The sequence below is a fragment of the Protomyctophum bolini genome (assembly GCF_963924005.1).
Source record: "Protomyctophum bolini genome assembly, chromosome: 13".
Lineage (NCBI taxonomy): Eukaryota > Metazoa > Chordata > Actinopteri > Myctophiformes > Myctophidae > Protomyctophum > Protomyctophum bolini.
Genome location: NC_137874.1, coordinates 27,035,519 through 27,051,321, shown reverse-complemented (window position 1 = coordinate 27,051,321; position 15,803 = coordinate 27,035,519). Strand labels below are relative to the sequence as shown.

Genomic DNA, 15,803 nt, shown 5'->3' with positions numbered 1-15,803 from the left:
ACACACCAAGAGGTCAGAATAAAAAGGGCAGGATTGCAAGGACTGCATACTAACAAGAAAGCTGGACGAAGAAAGGGTTAAAAGGTACTGGTGCCATCACAGGTGCATATTATTGATGTGTCACATTGATAATTGATGATTGATAAAATAGAAAACAGGTAATATATGTAGTAAATGGGTAGTAAATAGGATATGTCAAAAGAATATAGACAATCAGGAAAAAACTAAATTACATAGATAATTTTGTTTATTCAACTGTTATTTAGCCACAAAGTCACTGCTAACAATTGACTATGGTGTCTCACCTGGGAGATTGAGCCTCCCTGAATGAAGGAGGGCTTGTCTGTGGGCTTGGAGGTTGGAATGAGCGGAGGAGGAGATGGAATGTTGGAAGGTCGGCTGTGTCTATTGAAAGTCACCCGTACACCATCCGGAAGGCTCTGTACCATCTGGTTGGGGGCTGGGTGGAGGACTGGGAGAAGAGAGAGGGGGGGAAAACAACTACATTTAAAACGTTCATTCCGGTGACAATTAAAGCTTTAATGACATTAACACAGACATCCACTTCAATATCATTATAGTTCTATGTAGGCGCTACAAGCTGTAGTGAAGTTTGTTTTGAAAAGATTTGAAATGTAATATATTTTTTAAATGGCTCTTAATTGGTTATAGTTCATGTTTGTTTAAATACCTGTCCTAAACTGCACGTGACCTGGTCCTTGACCCATGCTTACTGTCTGTTCAGCATGGAGAACAGCTGACTAAACAGGTTATAATACATGGCATCTGTCGCGGCCTGCACTAAAATTAAACAAGTAAAAGTCACACTCATGTGAAGTGAGGGGCTGCCACATGAAATCACAATCACCATGGACCCATGGTGATTGTTGAGGGCATGCAGATTTTTCTTTTCATCATCATCCTCCATGAGACATGATCGCATTGTGTTAATATATGAAACGAACGAACAATAAATTCCATAGACTCGGCTGGCAAACGATTTGTTCATAGTGCTCTAAACAAACATTAAACAGAACGTCGCATCCCTCCAGTCTATGAGACGTAGCTCCGTCACATGCACGACAAAGTGTTTGTTTACAGAGACGGGCAGCAAAGCTCATGGCTTATTTCTAACATACGTTTTCAGATACATATTTTAGGGTGATGATTAAGTTTAAAACGAGTTGTCACTGTCTGGATGTCATCTTGAATGAGATTAAAAACGGAGTAGTTCTGTAATCACGCAGCACGTTTTCGTTCAAAGGAAGTAATTAAAATTGTCTTTTGATATAAAAATATACAAAAAAATGTATTTCTCATTTCACTAGGACTCATGTCACATGAAGTTTTCACACTCAACTCTAAAATTGCTTGTTCATACTCCTTATCGGCTTGTATTTTATAAAAAGAGAAGTGGTTTCATGCTCAATGTTCTTGCACTCCCATTGCTAACAGGAACCAGCACTAGTCTTTATATGTAAAATGGAAAAGCACTCACTAAACATATAGTCCAAGTAGAGAACCAGATGCTAAGTGCCGCATTATCAGCATGCTAGGGTTCTTGGGCTGGCAACACATCTGTCAAACTGGCACGCAGCATTGGTTGGGTTATTGCATGGCTGAAATAGCCTCCGTCTCCCCCTCTCTCTAGTGAATTCTGCTGATGTCATACACAACCTCCCTTCCGCTCTCCTTCCTGCTCTGATGTCATACACAACCTCCCTTCCTCTCTCCTTCCTGCTCTCAGATCGTCACACATAACAGAAGCCATTGCATAACAGCAGCAATTTGCACTGACGTCAAATGTTGGTGAGTGACCATGGGCAGACAAAACAGAAGCCCTTAACCACAAGGAGATTTTGCGCATGTCCATATTTGGTCATAACACACACACACACACCCACACACAAATGTGAAGAGAAAAGAAAGCACAAGCCACAAGGACATCTCAGAGCAGTGTTGAAGTGGATGATTACTTTCCTCAGGGTCCTCCTCAGCTATAAAGTCAAAGTTAAATGGTAGAGCCTACTGTACAGTCAGAGCTCGATCGTCCCTCTGAGCGATGAAATTGTAATAATTATATACTGTAGGTCATGTCACTTTTAGCCCAATAACAAGGAGCTAAAAACTTCACAATGAAAATTCACAGTCCATGGTGCCTCTGGAATTGGTTGGCACTAAACAAAATTAAACTGCTGAAATACACAAGACTTTTGTTTGTGCCCAGTATATCCCTAATACCATATAGGAATATATAACATGACAAGTTCAATATGGAAATCTATACTACAATAAAACACCACTCAAAAATATTAGCAAAATGCTTAGTTTCAAATACAGATTCATCTCAATGGGAGGATAGCTCCCTTCCAAGTGAAGGGTGGGGGTTGTACATCCAAGTACAAAAACTGGAAAACAACAATAGCACAAAGCCACCCATCAAACTCAACACGCATCATAAAACACTCACATTTAATTTGATTCAAATCTGTAAACCGCTCTATGTCCAACAAGCCAAGCACTGTAATTCGATTGTCAAAGATGGAAAACTAGTCTGGTAAGAATAGCAAATATTTACCAAGGTGCACGAGGTTGGTAATTGACAATAATTGATGCCACAGCCATTTTGTTCTCAAATCATACATTGGGGGTGGGAAAGTATAAAGTAAGAACAGTATAGCTGCCATGTGAATATGGCCAATGGGAGAGAGCAGGCAAGAGAGGAGGGGAGGGGTGGAATAGGAAGGAGGAAGATGTGTGCTGGTTACCTGGAGGCACACTGTAGCGGGACACATTGGGGTCGGGCTGGGGTGAGGCCTTGCTCAGCTCCCTGGGGGAAAGTCTGTAGGGGGAGCCTGGCCGACCAGACTGAGCCTCCTGGTCCAGAGGCAGCTTCATGTCATAAGGGATGTAGGTAATGGGCTTACCTGCAGTACACAGGCATGAGGACAAAGGGAAAACGTGCACTATTAAGAGAGGAAGGCTCAACGTCAGCTAAAGCTGAGAAGACCTAGATGGGGTGATAAATATGCAACGTAGACTCCGGCTACGGGATGAAACAACTTTGGAACTTTGCTACAACGCTCTGTGGTTGGGCGGTCCAGTTTAGCTCCCATTTACAGCGAAGGTGCTAAAAGCATTGTACAAGCGATACAACGGTACAGCGATAAAGACCATGCACTGACTTGACCAGTATGCTTTTAACTCAGTTAAAGGCATTAAGTGGTTGAATTAGTCTTGCACATAGGAGTATGTACTGCTCTGACAAACAAGTCACACACCCTCAAAAGTCAACACAAAGGCCCAGTGTCTCTTGAGTGAAAAGCAAGCCTTTGGTTCTCTGTTCACATTGCAGATAGATGGTCTAATTCTTGTCTTGCCGAGACATTTTTTTTGTTTACAGGGAATGAAGAGGGACCCATTGGCCATAAATCTGCTGTTAAGAGCGAGGGGTACAGATGCCTACTGAGCAAGAGACCAGATAGAAAGAGAGAAAGCGGGGTAGCACCGTTTGCTTGTCTTCTCTTACCATCTCTGTCTACTATGGTGGGGCTGCGGGTGTTATAGCTCGGCGTCCTGCGGTCCAGGTCGCCCTGATCCTGCCTCTGCTTGTCCTCTTGGTGTGCCGACTCGTGCACCGCTTTGATCTGGTGCTGGAACATGGCATATCCGCTCATGGGAACACTGCCAGGGCCATAAGGACCAGGCACCTGAAAGGAGGACGGACGACAAGCCATGATGAGTTGGCCTGTCAAATACTAGATCTGCACGCGAGATTTCAGACTTCTTCCCACACCCTTCTGAAAAGTCACTAATATGATAAGATGAAAGTAGGCTCTGCTGTAGTGACTGACCATGGGCGGTATGGCGGCGGCCCGCTGTTGCAGCTGCTGCATGTTGAGCTGGCTCTGCTTGCCTGACACCAGCACCGAACCTGGAGGATTCAGTAATGAAGGCTTCCCTGTGTCCATGTACATTCTGAGGGCAGACAAAAGAAACAAGAGAAAGGAGCAAAAAAAGGTGAGTGACAAACACAATAGAGACTACTTACTAAAAAACACACTCTTGGAAATATGAGTAGTGTCATTAAAGTACAGACAACATGCACAGAAGTCCCACCTCGGTCTCTCAGGTGGTTCTGCCTCCACATCCTCGTCGGCACTGCAGGTGGCGCTGGAGTCATTATCAGAGTGGAGCTCCCTCTGCCTCTCTCCGTGGTCCCCCTTGTCTCCTTTCTCCTTGGCTTCGGGCTCCATCTTGACCTGCACCTCTCCGGTCTTCATGTCCACATCCTGCGGTTCACTTTTGGGGTGCACCGGGCCCATGTAGGCAGACATCCGGGGTCTCTCCTCGTGGGTGCTGGCCTCTCCCTCAGGGCTCTTTTCTTGTTTGACGCGTAGTTCACCGTACATAGGCTCCGGGGTCTTCCCATTGTTGGTATGCCCTCGGTCCTGTTCCATGCACTGGCTGTCTCCCACAGCACCATCTCCCCTCTTAGAGTCAGCCATTTTAGAGGGGTCTGGCTGTGAGGGAGAGGGTGCACTCTCTGTGTCAGAGCTGTTGTCACCACCTGGAGAAACAGAAGAGAGCAGATGAGAACAAGTCCACTAACAGCAGAAACCTTCCGGATGATATCCAGTGGACACACCTAAAACCTTCTTTTATTTTTTTTACTCTCCAACTATTTAAGACTATGTGCACCTATACCGGCTCTTAGCATTAATTAGACATTTTTCTCCCTGAATGCCATAATGCATTTCTTAAACACTTAATATCATTGACTCAGAGAAATAGCAAACATCATAAAGGGTCTGTTGAGTACTAGTAGTATACAATATACAACTCCTTCCCCATGTATTCTTAGGATCAACCAACCATGTGACAATCCATAGGCTCTGGATCGCCAAGGTTCCTTTGGAACCGTTTGAGTTTCCAAGAGACAAAGAAAGAATAAACATGGCAAAAGACCTTAGGACTGCTTCCTGTCCCCAGTGATACATTTCAGTTATGTATGATTACAATCTGGCTGACACCTTCTCTATACAGTATATCCAATGAAACTGAAACCACAACAAAAACAAGACAGAGTCTAGTAGTGGCATGTAGGCCTGTCAAAAATGATTATATAATCACAATTATTTTAGATAATCGCAATTATTTTGTTCAGACATTAAAACAAATAGCCAATCTACAAGCTCACAACACGTCATTTTAAAACAAATAGCCAATCTACAAGCTCACAACACGTCATTAAAACAAATAGCCAATCTACAAGTTCACAACACGTTGTGTTTACAATGCCTAAGTCAAACGTACTATTTGTGTAGCAGTTAATCAAGTAAAATGTCATGATCGTGACAACCCCAACAGCTTGGCTTCCAATGTTGAACATCGATATCAATAGTAAGTTATTGTGTGTGTCAGTTAGTATGTGTGTCACAATGTGATGTTCAGTGGTGAAGCCACATTATGTGTGCAGCTGCATTTGTGTGGTTACAAATGGAATTAGTGATTTTATACGTGTACTAAAAACGGAACAATGTTGGTCCAGGTGTGTTATTGTACATGCATAACTTTTCAACTACACTACACTCAATGGATTTAATGTTATTTAGTCACAAGTTATTGTTAATACCTTTCTTTGGTTCAATATCCATAAAACACACAGACTTGTGAGTTTCTACTCCATTAGAAATTGCAAGCTAGAACGTTGACCAAGTCTTCAGAAGCAGTTCAGATCTTTTAAAGCACTACCTTTCCACCTCTTTTTCTTTCCACCTTTACCTCTAATTTAAAACCAAACAGTCGGTAGCGAACAAAGGCTGAATCTTTTTATAATTCACTTGTACCTCTCAGGATTAAAACATTATGAACCAAGTACAAAGATTGAGAACTGAAAACATTGAACCTGTGGGTGACATCCCCAATATTCATGCAGACCTCAAGTGTGAGCAGAATAAAATGTGAGGTGACAAATCATAATACAAGTTTCAGAATTCAGATCATATTATCACAGTGACTTATATTGAAGCCTGACTAGTAGGAATAGTATAGGAAGTGTAATTTTCTTAAAGATTTATTTTTGGCCTTATACCTCCATTGATAGTTATTAGTGAAGATGGACAGGAAAGTGGGAGAGAGAGAGAGAGAGAGAGAGAGAGAGAGAGAGAGAGAGAGAGAGAGAGAGAGAAGGGGAGAGACATGCAGCAAAGGTCGTCATGAACAGGACTCGAACACACAACGCGCCGCGAGGCCAGAGCCCACACGTGGCATGCGCCCGGACCACCAGGCCAGCGGGCAGCCTAGGAAGTGTAATTTTAACAAAATCCATGCACTCTGAAACAGTGATGGCCGTTTTTAGCCAAAGGAGTGAATTTTGTGCAAAACTAATGCTTGGAAGGGATTCAGAATCATGAAAACCCCCTAGTTTGACATGTCACATGCTACTTAAAGCAAAAAGGAAAGTTTGACATTTTTGCCTGCCATAGGATGTTAATGTTTGGCCAATACTGACAGCGGGTCAACAAGTGGATTCATGAATGTATGGATATAGACAATATTTTAGGGGCAATAAAAAATGACTATATACCAAATTTCCCACCCGTCCACCTCGGCTGCCGGACTGTAAACATGCAGAGACTTTACCTGGGTCACATCGTCCTCTGATACTTCAATATGTTTTAACGTGAAATAATAATCCTGTACCATGTATTGTTTTGTTTCATTAGCGCGAGCGTGACAAAATAGGCTGCAGTTTGTTGTTGTTCCGCTGCTGCTCTGAACACATGGTAATGGTAAAGATACCAAGGATTCGAAAATGACGTTACTGTTATGCTACGCAACGCGGAAGTAACAGACTTGAAGCAGTTTATAAACCACAGTCAGTGACGCGGCCATTAACGAATCCTTGGTATTTTCATTCAACATTCGTTCATTCATTCGTTTGCAAAATCCTGGTGACGGTCAGGAAAACTTGGGATTCCCTCGCGTACCAGTGGGACATGTCCCGCGGACCAGTGGTTGGGAACCTCTGGTTTAATGCAATCAGATAGGACTTTTCTGTTTAGACGTATGGGCTCCCCACTCAGAAGGCATTCCTGCATAACTTCTGGGTATAATGATGATGTCATGCGCATACCCTCTATAAAGCTGATTCTGAAAAGTGACATGTATGTGTGTGTGTGTGTGTGTGTGTGTGTGTGTGTGTGTGTGTGTGTGTGTACATGTAATCATGTCTCTGACCTTCACTGTCATCTGGGTTGTCCTCATCCTCATCAGCTGATGCCGAGGCTAGACCCTCGCCCTGCAGTGCCCTTGCATCAGCCCGAGCTCGCCGTGTGTCCTGGAAGAAGCAAATACAGAATGTTAGCATACTATGTTAGCAGAATATGAACATAGCCATCATGCTTTTGCATTGATGTCAGTTCCACAGACTATATAAATGTGTTACTCACCTGCTTGTGCTGCTGGAGCAGGTTGTCCAAGTTATGACGTCTCTTGTAATTGAAATAGAAGTTCTTGCACTGAGCCTCACTTTTGGAGCCCACCATTTTGGCAATGGCCGTCCAGTTGCGTCCATGCTCAACGAGTCCTAATGGGAGATGGAAGAAGACAATATTCAGCATTGGCAAATAAGCAGATCCATGCTCAAAGCTTGAGTACAAATGGACATAACTCAATAAACTTTTCATGTTAATATAAACGTATACATTATTCAATTGTGAAACGCATTGCTACAAAAATAATAATACAGTATAGCCATTTTAAACAGGATTTATCTCCTGTGACTAAAGCACCGTTATTAACACTACAGCATACTGTATATAACAAGTGAAACATGTTGCTAGTGATTGCTGATGTACTGCCCTATCCATTCCTGACCGATGCTACGCTCACAATCAGCTTTGATTATCTCAATAAACCGTTTTAAGCCTTGCTTACAAGTTGCAATGGCCTTTGAAGGCTGCCAATTACCTTTGGCATTAAAGGGACACTTCACCCTTTTTGCAAAAAAATATATGTTAATGACGTTTAGAAGCTTTAGATCACTTTTCTGGGGGTATTTATGTGTGTAATATGTGTTTTTAGATATTTTAGATTGTAGCAGTGAGCCTGTTGTCTCTGATGTCATGGACAATGGTCTCACTACCTTCCTGGACTACAATTCCCATAATTCTTTGGTGCACTGCTCCTCCTTGTGGATAGGGGGGAGAGCTGTCTTACTGAGACAACATGTAGTCCAGGAAGGAAGTGAGCCCAGTGTCCATGACATCAGAGACAACAGGCTCACTGCTACAATCTAAAATATCTAAAACCACATATTACACACATACAGACCCCCAGGAGTGTGTTCTAAAGCTTCTAAACCTCATTAACATATATTTTTTTGCAAAAAGGGTGAAGTGTCCCTTTAAGAGTGTTTCTCCTCCAAAACCTGAACGACTATTCTCTCTCTATACCCATCCTGCCATGCTAGTCTCTTTCTTCTGCACTGAGCTGAAGAACACTGGTGCTTTGACAAATTGCCATATAGTGGAGGGCAAGTCCCATATTACTGTTACAGCTAAATTAATGGGGTTGTTGGGACTATTAGCCACTTAAGCCCCTATATACCTTGTTGTACAACGAATAGTGAACATAGCCGATCTATAAGCTCACAGCGCGTTGTGACGCTTGCAGATTTGATCAATTTTTATTGTACACCCCATGAATGTACTCGTACATTCATGTGACAAGACAGAAAGAAAGAGACACAGACATGATTTTCTTTTTACATTTTCGCCTGTAATGACATGGCCAAAATAGGGAAGCCAGATTGAAAGTGGTTAAGACCGCAATCTTGCTTGGAGTGCCTTAAACACACAGTTTGTATGTCACGTGCCTGGGCCTCGTTTGTTTTGTGATTATGCGTTATATCCCCCTGAGGACATCACTTATCCCAAAGGCCTGGCAGTCTGGCAGCACTAGGAACTGTACATTCTCTCTAGCTTCAAGTAGCTCCCAATCATTCTGAGAGGCAGCATTGGTACATTACGTGTCTAACCTTTGTTCATGTAGCAGCCATAAAATGTCCATAAATACTCTCTCAACAATCCACCACTGTCACTACCTCCACTACCTCCTCCACACTACAACTCCGTGTGGGAGTCCCAGGGGAGTCCCTGGAAGTTCCAGACCCACAGGAACACAGCCAGCGTGCCGGCCCGGTTCCGGCGAGCCGTCGCGTGTCCGTAACGGTCGAGAAATGACAGAGTTACCGTGTGGGGGTCCCTCTACTGTAGTGTACTGTACTGTACTGTACGGTCTGTCACACCCGAAATTATCTACAGTTAATATATGTGTGTGTGAGTGAGTGAGTGAGTGAGTGAGTGAGTGAGTGAGTGAGTGTGTGTGTGTGTGTGTGTGTGTGTGTGTGTGTGTGTGTGTGTGTGTGCGCAACAGTGACAAAATGTTATTTTCGTGCTCGGACACAGCCAGGGACACACATAGCTGTCTATAGGGGTGTTTTCACCACTCAAAAACCATCCAGCTCGGGCTTCGGCTGAGGTTTTGGCTGAAGCACTTTAATACTTTTCATTGAGTCCGTATTTTTTTAACCAACACACTGATGTAAAGGGTGTTCAATAGCAGGGGGAAAAAAAATCACACCCGTGTGAAGTAAGTGGTGCAACTCCGTGTGAGCCCCGAAAATGCCAGACCCACAGGAACACGCCAGGGTGCCGGCCCGGTTCCGGCGAGCCGGCCCGTGTCCGAAACGGTTGAGAAATGACAGAGTTACCATGTGGGGGTCCCCAGGGGGTCCCTATACTGTACTGTCACACCCAGAATCATCATATATACAGTTAATGTGTGTGTGTGTGTGTGTGTGTGTGTGTGTGTGTGTGTGTGTGTGTGTGTGTGTGTGTGTGTTAGGCTGTGCAACAGTGACACTTGGTTGTGAAAACTAAACGCTATTTTCGTGCTCAGACAGACCCAGCCAGCCAGCCAGCCACCCACCCACGGACACACAAAGATGGCTTATAAATGTTAGATTTGTCTTCTTGGATGTATTATATTTTCTGCCTGGGATGAATCCATCATGTGGGTCAGCTGCATCACACACTGCAACAAATCTGCATGAGATGTTCCTCACGTGGCCTTGCATCAAAACACTCACATGTCAAACTCAAGTCTTCCAACTAACATGAGAGCATGACCAACCAACATAAACTTCATATAAACAAATTAAAACATGGTACCCACTAACAGCACATTTCCCCTCTGTGCTTATTATTGCAACATTACAATTATTACTAATACTAATACAATTACAATTTACAACATGACCAAATATAATGGCTAGAAAGTGAGCTTCATAAGATTGTGGGACAATATACACAGCCATTTTTACTTTCGGTTTCTTCACCGATATAGAAACATAGGTTTTCCTGAAAACTGGCATGATTTAGAAGACATTAGTAGATTCAGTTATCAGGTCTAAATGGGTTAACATCGAAGCGCAGATCGAAAATGTTAAATTTAGCACAGTGTTGTTGTTTCGATCAATCTTTTAATTTTACCACTACACTGAACCTACAGACGTCTGTAGGATCAAAGGACTACCTTCACATTTTTCATACGATGTTTGGAAAACGGAAATAGATCATAATTGACCATTTTGATGGTAAGTTTACATGACCGAGTGCTGGCCCGAGAGCTACAGTGGAGGGGGAGGTCACAGATGGCGCTAGGGACAGCAAGTGTACAGGGACATATCTGACATGTTCCAAACATTAGCAGGCTGAGACCTTACTTCTCCCAGCTGGTGTGCTCCCAGCTGGAGTATTACTTTCCAACCACCAAAGACCGACAAAGTACGAACCAGTGAAATTATTTTCTGTCGAAGATGATATTTAGTTACAATAGTCAAAATAATTAAAATATATATATATCATTATCGTTTGCAAAAATATTGATGACATGAAAGTGGTCCTTGGTGCAAAAAAGATCAAGACCCCTGCCTCTCAACGTTTTTGGCTGGGGACCCCCGAAAATGCTTTGGCCATGTCTCGCGACCCCTGCCCTGCCCCCCCTCCCCACCACCAATACAAATTGGCCGCTAATAATAGAGAAAATACATCATAAATAAATACCGAAACCAGATATATCATTATTAAAGGAAATTTTATGCATGCACTGTGTACTATTATAAACTCTAAATTTCCATTTTCCAGCCATTCTGTTGCAAAAAAACCTGAAAAAAATAACCTCCCAAATAGACCTCCCAAAATAATCTCGGGACCCCCCCGAGGGGTCGCGATCCCCATGTTGAGAACCCCTGGCCTAGAGGACTGAATCGGAAGTTATTTGCAGGTGGCAATTGATTCTTAGAGGCCCAAGTGTCTGCACCTCGATCACACAAGTATATTTACAAATAGTAGCCCTGCCAAAAATAGTCGCCCACTACCTAATAATTGCCGGGGGTCTGACACCATTTTGCACATTAAACGCCTCGTCCAAATAAACGCCCTGGTGTCTATTATCATTGGGTGTATAAATCATGTTTTGTTATGCCTCTATCAAACGATACGGAGAGAAGATAGTGTCGGGACTTGGAGGCAGACATGGCATGCTGATGGGAAAATAAAGATGTTCTACTTCCACTCGCCATTTCGGTGGCATTTAAAATACCGTACTTATTCCTTCACTAATCCAATGAAATAAAATAAAATACTGGTAGTTTCTTCTTAGAGCGTATGACGCAAACGTCAGGTAATAGTGTCCAAGCGGCACATCAGTGCGGCTGTAAAGTTCATGTGTAACACTGCGTTGTGGCACTTGAATTAAGAGATTGTGATTGTCATTACATTATCTTTAATCAGCAACATGTGGGTGCTAGCCTACTTACAGTATGTGTATCAAATGTGGCTTTATTTAAATGCAATCAAGGGCTACAGGCAGCTTTGCGAGATTTGCGGTTCCTCAGTGCCGTTTTCCCCTACGCAGTCAGAGCATTTAATGGCTCATTATTAAGTGTTAATAATGAGGGAGCTTTCATGCATGCACACTCATGCAGCGTGAGTGCATGTGTTTGATCACGTGCACACGTGCGCTCAAAATTTGTGATATGTTTTTGCAGTCTTTTTCAGTATTTCTTTTTTTTTTTGGCCTATTCGCGGCCGCCTACAAAAAAGACCATACTGTGGTGGCTGGTCATGAGTGTGTGGTGGCCCGCCACACAATCATGCATATAGGGGAAACACTATCAAAGACTTTGCCTGCAATGTATATTTACCGCATCTTATAATTTAGCACACAAAAATACATGCTGGACAGGAACTGTAACCAAATGGCGGCCCGGTGTAGGCCGGTGCAAAGATAATTAGCCTGCTGCAAGCCTGCTGCAAGCCTGCAAACAGACCTGTTTTTTTTTTAAACTCTTTCTATGCCACATAGTTGCGTTCTGTGCCTGGCCGCCTCTGCACTCAAAACACCATGGAAACACAAGGTGTTGGCACAGAATCCCGATCCGCCATCTTTGAGCCACTCTGGGCATCGAAGATTTTTCTTTTAAGTCCAAATATTGCCTAATTGCCAATCCAGGCGCGGATGGAGAAAAGATTGAGAAAAACACAGCTAAAGATAGTGGACATTTTTGGATCGCCAACCATTGGAAAATGAAATCGTCTCCTACGGAAAAAACACCCGCCTACAGTTAGTATAATCGAGGATCGTCTACTCTGTACCAAAGTTCAATGCTTTTCTACAGTACTAAAGAAATTCCACAGGCCTAACAAATGATCAGTGACTACAAAACATAACTAATCACTGTATGTCAACATTACGGCAGCAGGTCTTTCCCTAGAAGCTACTAGCTAGCATACGTTTGTGTGTAATCATTTACCAAAACCAATGGTAAAAATTCAGATCTATTCAAACAACATACAGAAGAGAAAATTACATGCAGCCACAATTTTTACATAACCAATGGTGGTTTCTGTGCCCTCAGGGAGAACTTCTGATTTCGGTGCAGGGTCTGGTATTTATTAGACTTGTTTAAACACTCACCCTTACACAGATTAACGTCTTACAACATTGCACTACAGGAGGGCAGTGTTAACTGTGTGTTGATAAGGTCTGACCGGCCATGAGTAGTAGCTAGGCAACAATGAATTATAAATCTGACACAATGTATGATATAGGACTGGATTCTTTAAAAAGTAACATTTTCATTCTAAAACTGGAGCCAAATCTTCCAAATCCACACCAGAGAGTTTCTAAATTAATCCTTTTATTCAATATGCCCAGTTCAAAGCACGTAACCCTTGTGGGCCCCTCCACACTCCACAGTAGGCCATACGTGAGTGTGGGCTTTAGACTGCAGGTTAGCCAGCCAGTGACTTCAGCAGTGCAGTCCGAGGGCAGGACCAGATCAGCACGAATATTTCAAAGAATCAAAGGAGTCACATGTAAACTGAAATGTTAGAAAGGCTGACAAAGTGTTTACACGTTAATAATAGATAGCAATCCTTGACGAAGTCCCTATCACGCTCTTCTGCATCACGAATGGCCTTAATAGTTCACGGCATACAGGGCACTGCAGCTGCAACAGTAAAAACACTCACTGAATCCGTTCAACTTGGCCTGAAGCATCCATTTAACCACAGTCAAGTGGCTTGTGTGTGTGTGTGTGTGTGTGTGTGTGTGTGTGTGTGTGTGTGTGTGTGTGTGTGTGTGTGTGTGTGTGTGTGTGTGTGTGTGTGTGTGTGTGCGCGCGCGTGTGTGCGCACACGGCAGGGGAAGGCAAGACGGAGAGAGAGAGAGAGAGAGAATCAGAAGCCTACCTTTTTTGGCAACTTCCATCTCCTCCTCGGTCCAGCGAGAAGTTTCTCCCGTTTCAATAGTGCCAGCTAAATCACAAAGATAAAAGATAGACAGGCCCCATCAGTACTGGCAGAGAGGAAGAGAAAGATATAGAGAGAGAGAGACAGACAGAGAGAGAGAGGGGAATATAGGGACAGAGAGAGCAACAGTCCGCTCCCCAACCGTCTCCTTCTCATGGCCACTAATCTAAAAATCTGTTTACATTCAGGGGCTGCAGAGACCTGCCCCTCGCTCACTCGTTCGCTAACTCTCTCTAAGCCTGTTCTCCGCCTTTTCTCTCACGCTCTCTCTCTCTCTATCTATCCACTTCAGCAGCTCAGAACAATCCTCCCCCTCTCTGAGGGGAGGGACCTCTGGTCAGCTGATACAGCGCCAGACAGCAGGGGTAGGGGGGGGGGTGAAAAGCCATGCCTCCTTCTTTCGGATATGGCCTTGGATGGAGACAAACACACAGAACAGCCAGCCCAACCCCCCTTATCCACTGTAACACTGTCCCTAAATGCACGCACGCACGCACATCACGCACAAACACTGACCCTGCCCACAAAACCAAATTCACAGAATGCAACTGCAGTTAGTGACGTGGAGCCGACTGGGACTATAACCTATCCAATTACAGACACCAGCAGTTACATACAGCACCTGTCCAGTTACAGACACCACCTATTCACTTACACCTGCTCACTACGCCTGCTCACTTACAGACACAACACACTATACCTGTCCAATTACACCTTACAGACACCATATTTATAGAGAATATATATAAATACGGTATATAAAGAAGTATATAAAGAAAGAGTGCATAAAGTTGAACTCTTCTCAGATTTCCTTTAATGAGAAATTGCTGCGATTTTGTTGCCAGGCATCTTGCCTCTTCAAGTTCCTCATTGTACCCCAGCCACCATTGTAAATGAATGACTGCTGGTCGCTTCATTGTTTCTGGTGTGACCACATGGTACAGTAGCTATACAGGTGACGTCTGTATTGTAACCAGACAGGTGGTTTCTGTAACTGGACAGGATGGTGTCTGTGACTGGACAGGTGGCATCTGTAATAGGTGGTTCCTGGAATGAGACGGGCTATTGTTCAAATCGGGGGTGGGGGGGACTGACTGACAGTGAACCCTGGCCCACTCTACCCCTCTGTGGCACTCATTGAGATTGTGTAAACATCTCAACAAATATAGCAGCATATGAACCTTTGACATTTCCCCCCCTCTAAAGATGAGGAGATCCTTTCACACTGTTTAGTCAGCTCCTTACAGAAGGCCAGGCAGTCCGTTCAAACCCATGTCAAATGCATGTATACTTGACTGGACTGCCTTCTCCCATGGCTGAGGACTCGCTCACATGTTCCACTAATCCCCATGACCGTTTAAGCCCCCGTGAGGTGGTCGCTAATCTCAGCAGTCTTTTTCTTTTTTTGAAGACATGGAGTTATAAAACAGACGGGGGTGTCTACCAACAATGTAACACCTAACCTCATGACAACATATCCCCCCACCCAAAACCACCCATCAAGCCTCTCCCCATGACCACTAACAAGATCAAACCACGCCATCCACTTCTGAGGAAAACCTTGGCACGGGGGTTACTGGAGAACAGCATGCGCACAAACACCCACACATTGAATCTACTCAGTGGTCACTGAGTAGATTTGCACCTGACTGACAAATTGCACCTTACCGACAACGGTAATAGCTAAATCCCTGATGTAACCAAGGAGCTGGCCATAGGGGTCAGTCACAGTCAGGGTTACGAGGTTGGAAGGACATGGCAGTCCACATGAATCACATTGTTGGACATGTATGGGTCAGGCAGACTGTTGAGAGAAGTGCACCGCAGCAGACGAGGAGCGCATGTGATGTATACACACACGCACGCACGCAGTGTAGGACAGTATGCACAATTACAACAGCATGATAGCTAAGCTGATAC

At 43.8% G+C, this 15,803-nt stretch overlaps 1 protein-coding gene across 3 annotated transcripts in view; it reads right to left on the bottom strand.

Annotated features, from left to right (window-relative positions):
- ncor1 (nuclear receptor corepressor 1) overlaps positions 1-15,803 on the bottom strand; it is a 79,029-nt gene that overhangs the window by 19,014 nt on the left and 44,212 nt on the right. For all 3 annotated transcript variants that reach the window (XM_080779554.1, XM_080779556.1, XM_080779555.1), the window contains exons 17-24: positions 13,824-13,889; positions 7,455-7,591; positions 7,243-7,342; positions 4,120-4,570; positions 3,855-3,978; positions 3,530-3,710; positions 2,769-2,927; positions 306-472 (exon numbers count right to left, since the gene is read on the bottom strand). In XM_080779554.1, the coding sequence (XP_080635680.1) occupies positions 306-472; positions 2,769-2,927; positions 3,530-3,710; positions 3,855-3,978; positions 4,120-4,570; positions 7,243-7,342; positions 7,455-7,591; positions 13,824-13,889 (1,385 nt within the window). The remainder of the gene's footprint in view (positions 1-305; positions 473-2,768; positions 2,928-3,529; positions 3,711-3,854; positions 3,979-4,119; positions 4,571-7,242; positions 7,343-7,454; positions 7,592-13,823; positions 13,890-15,803) is intronic.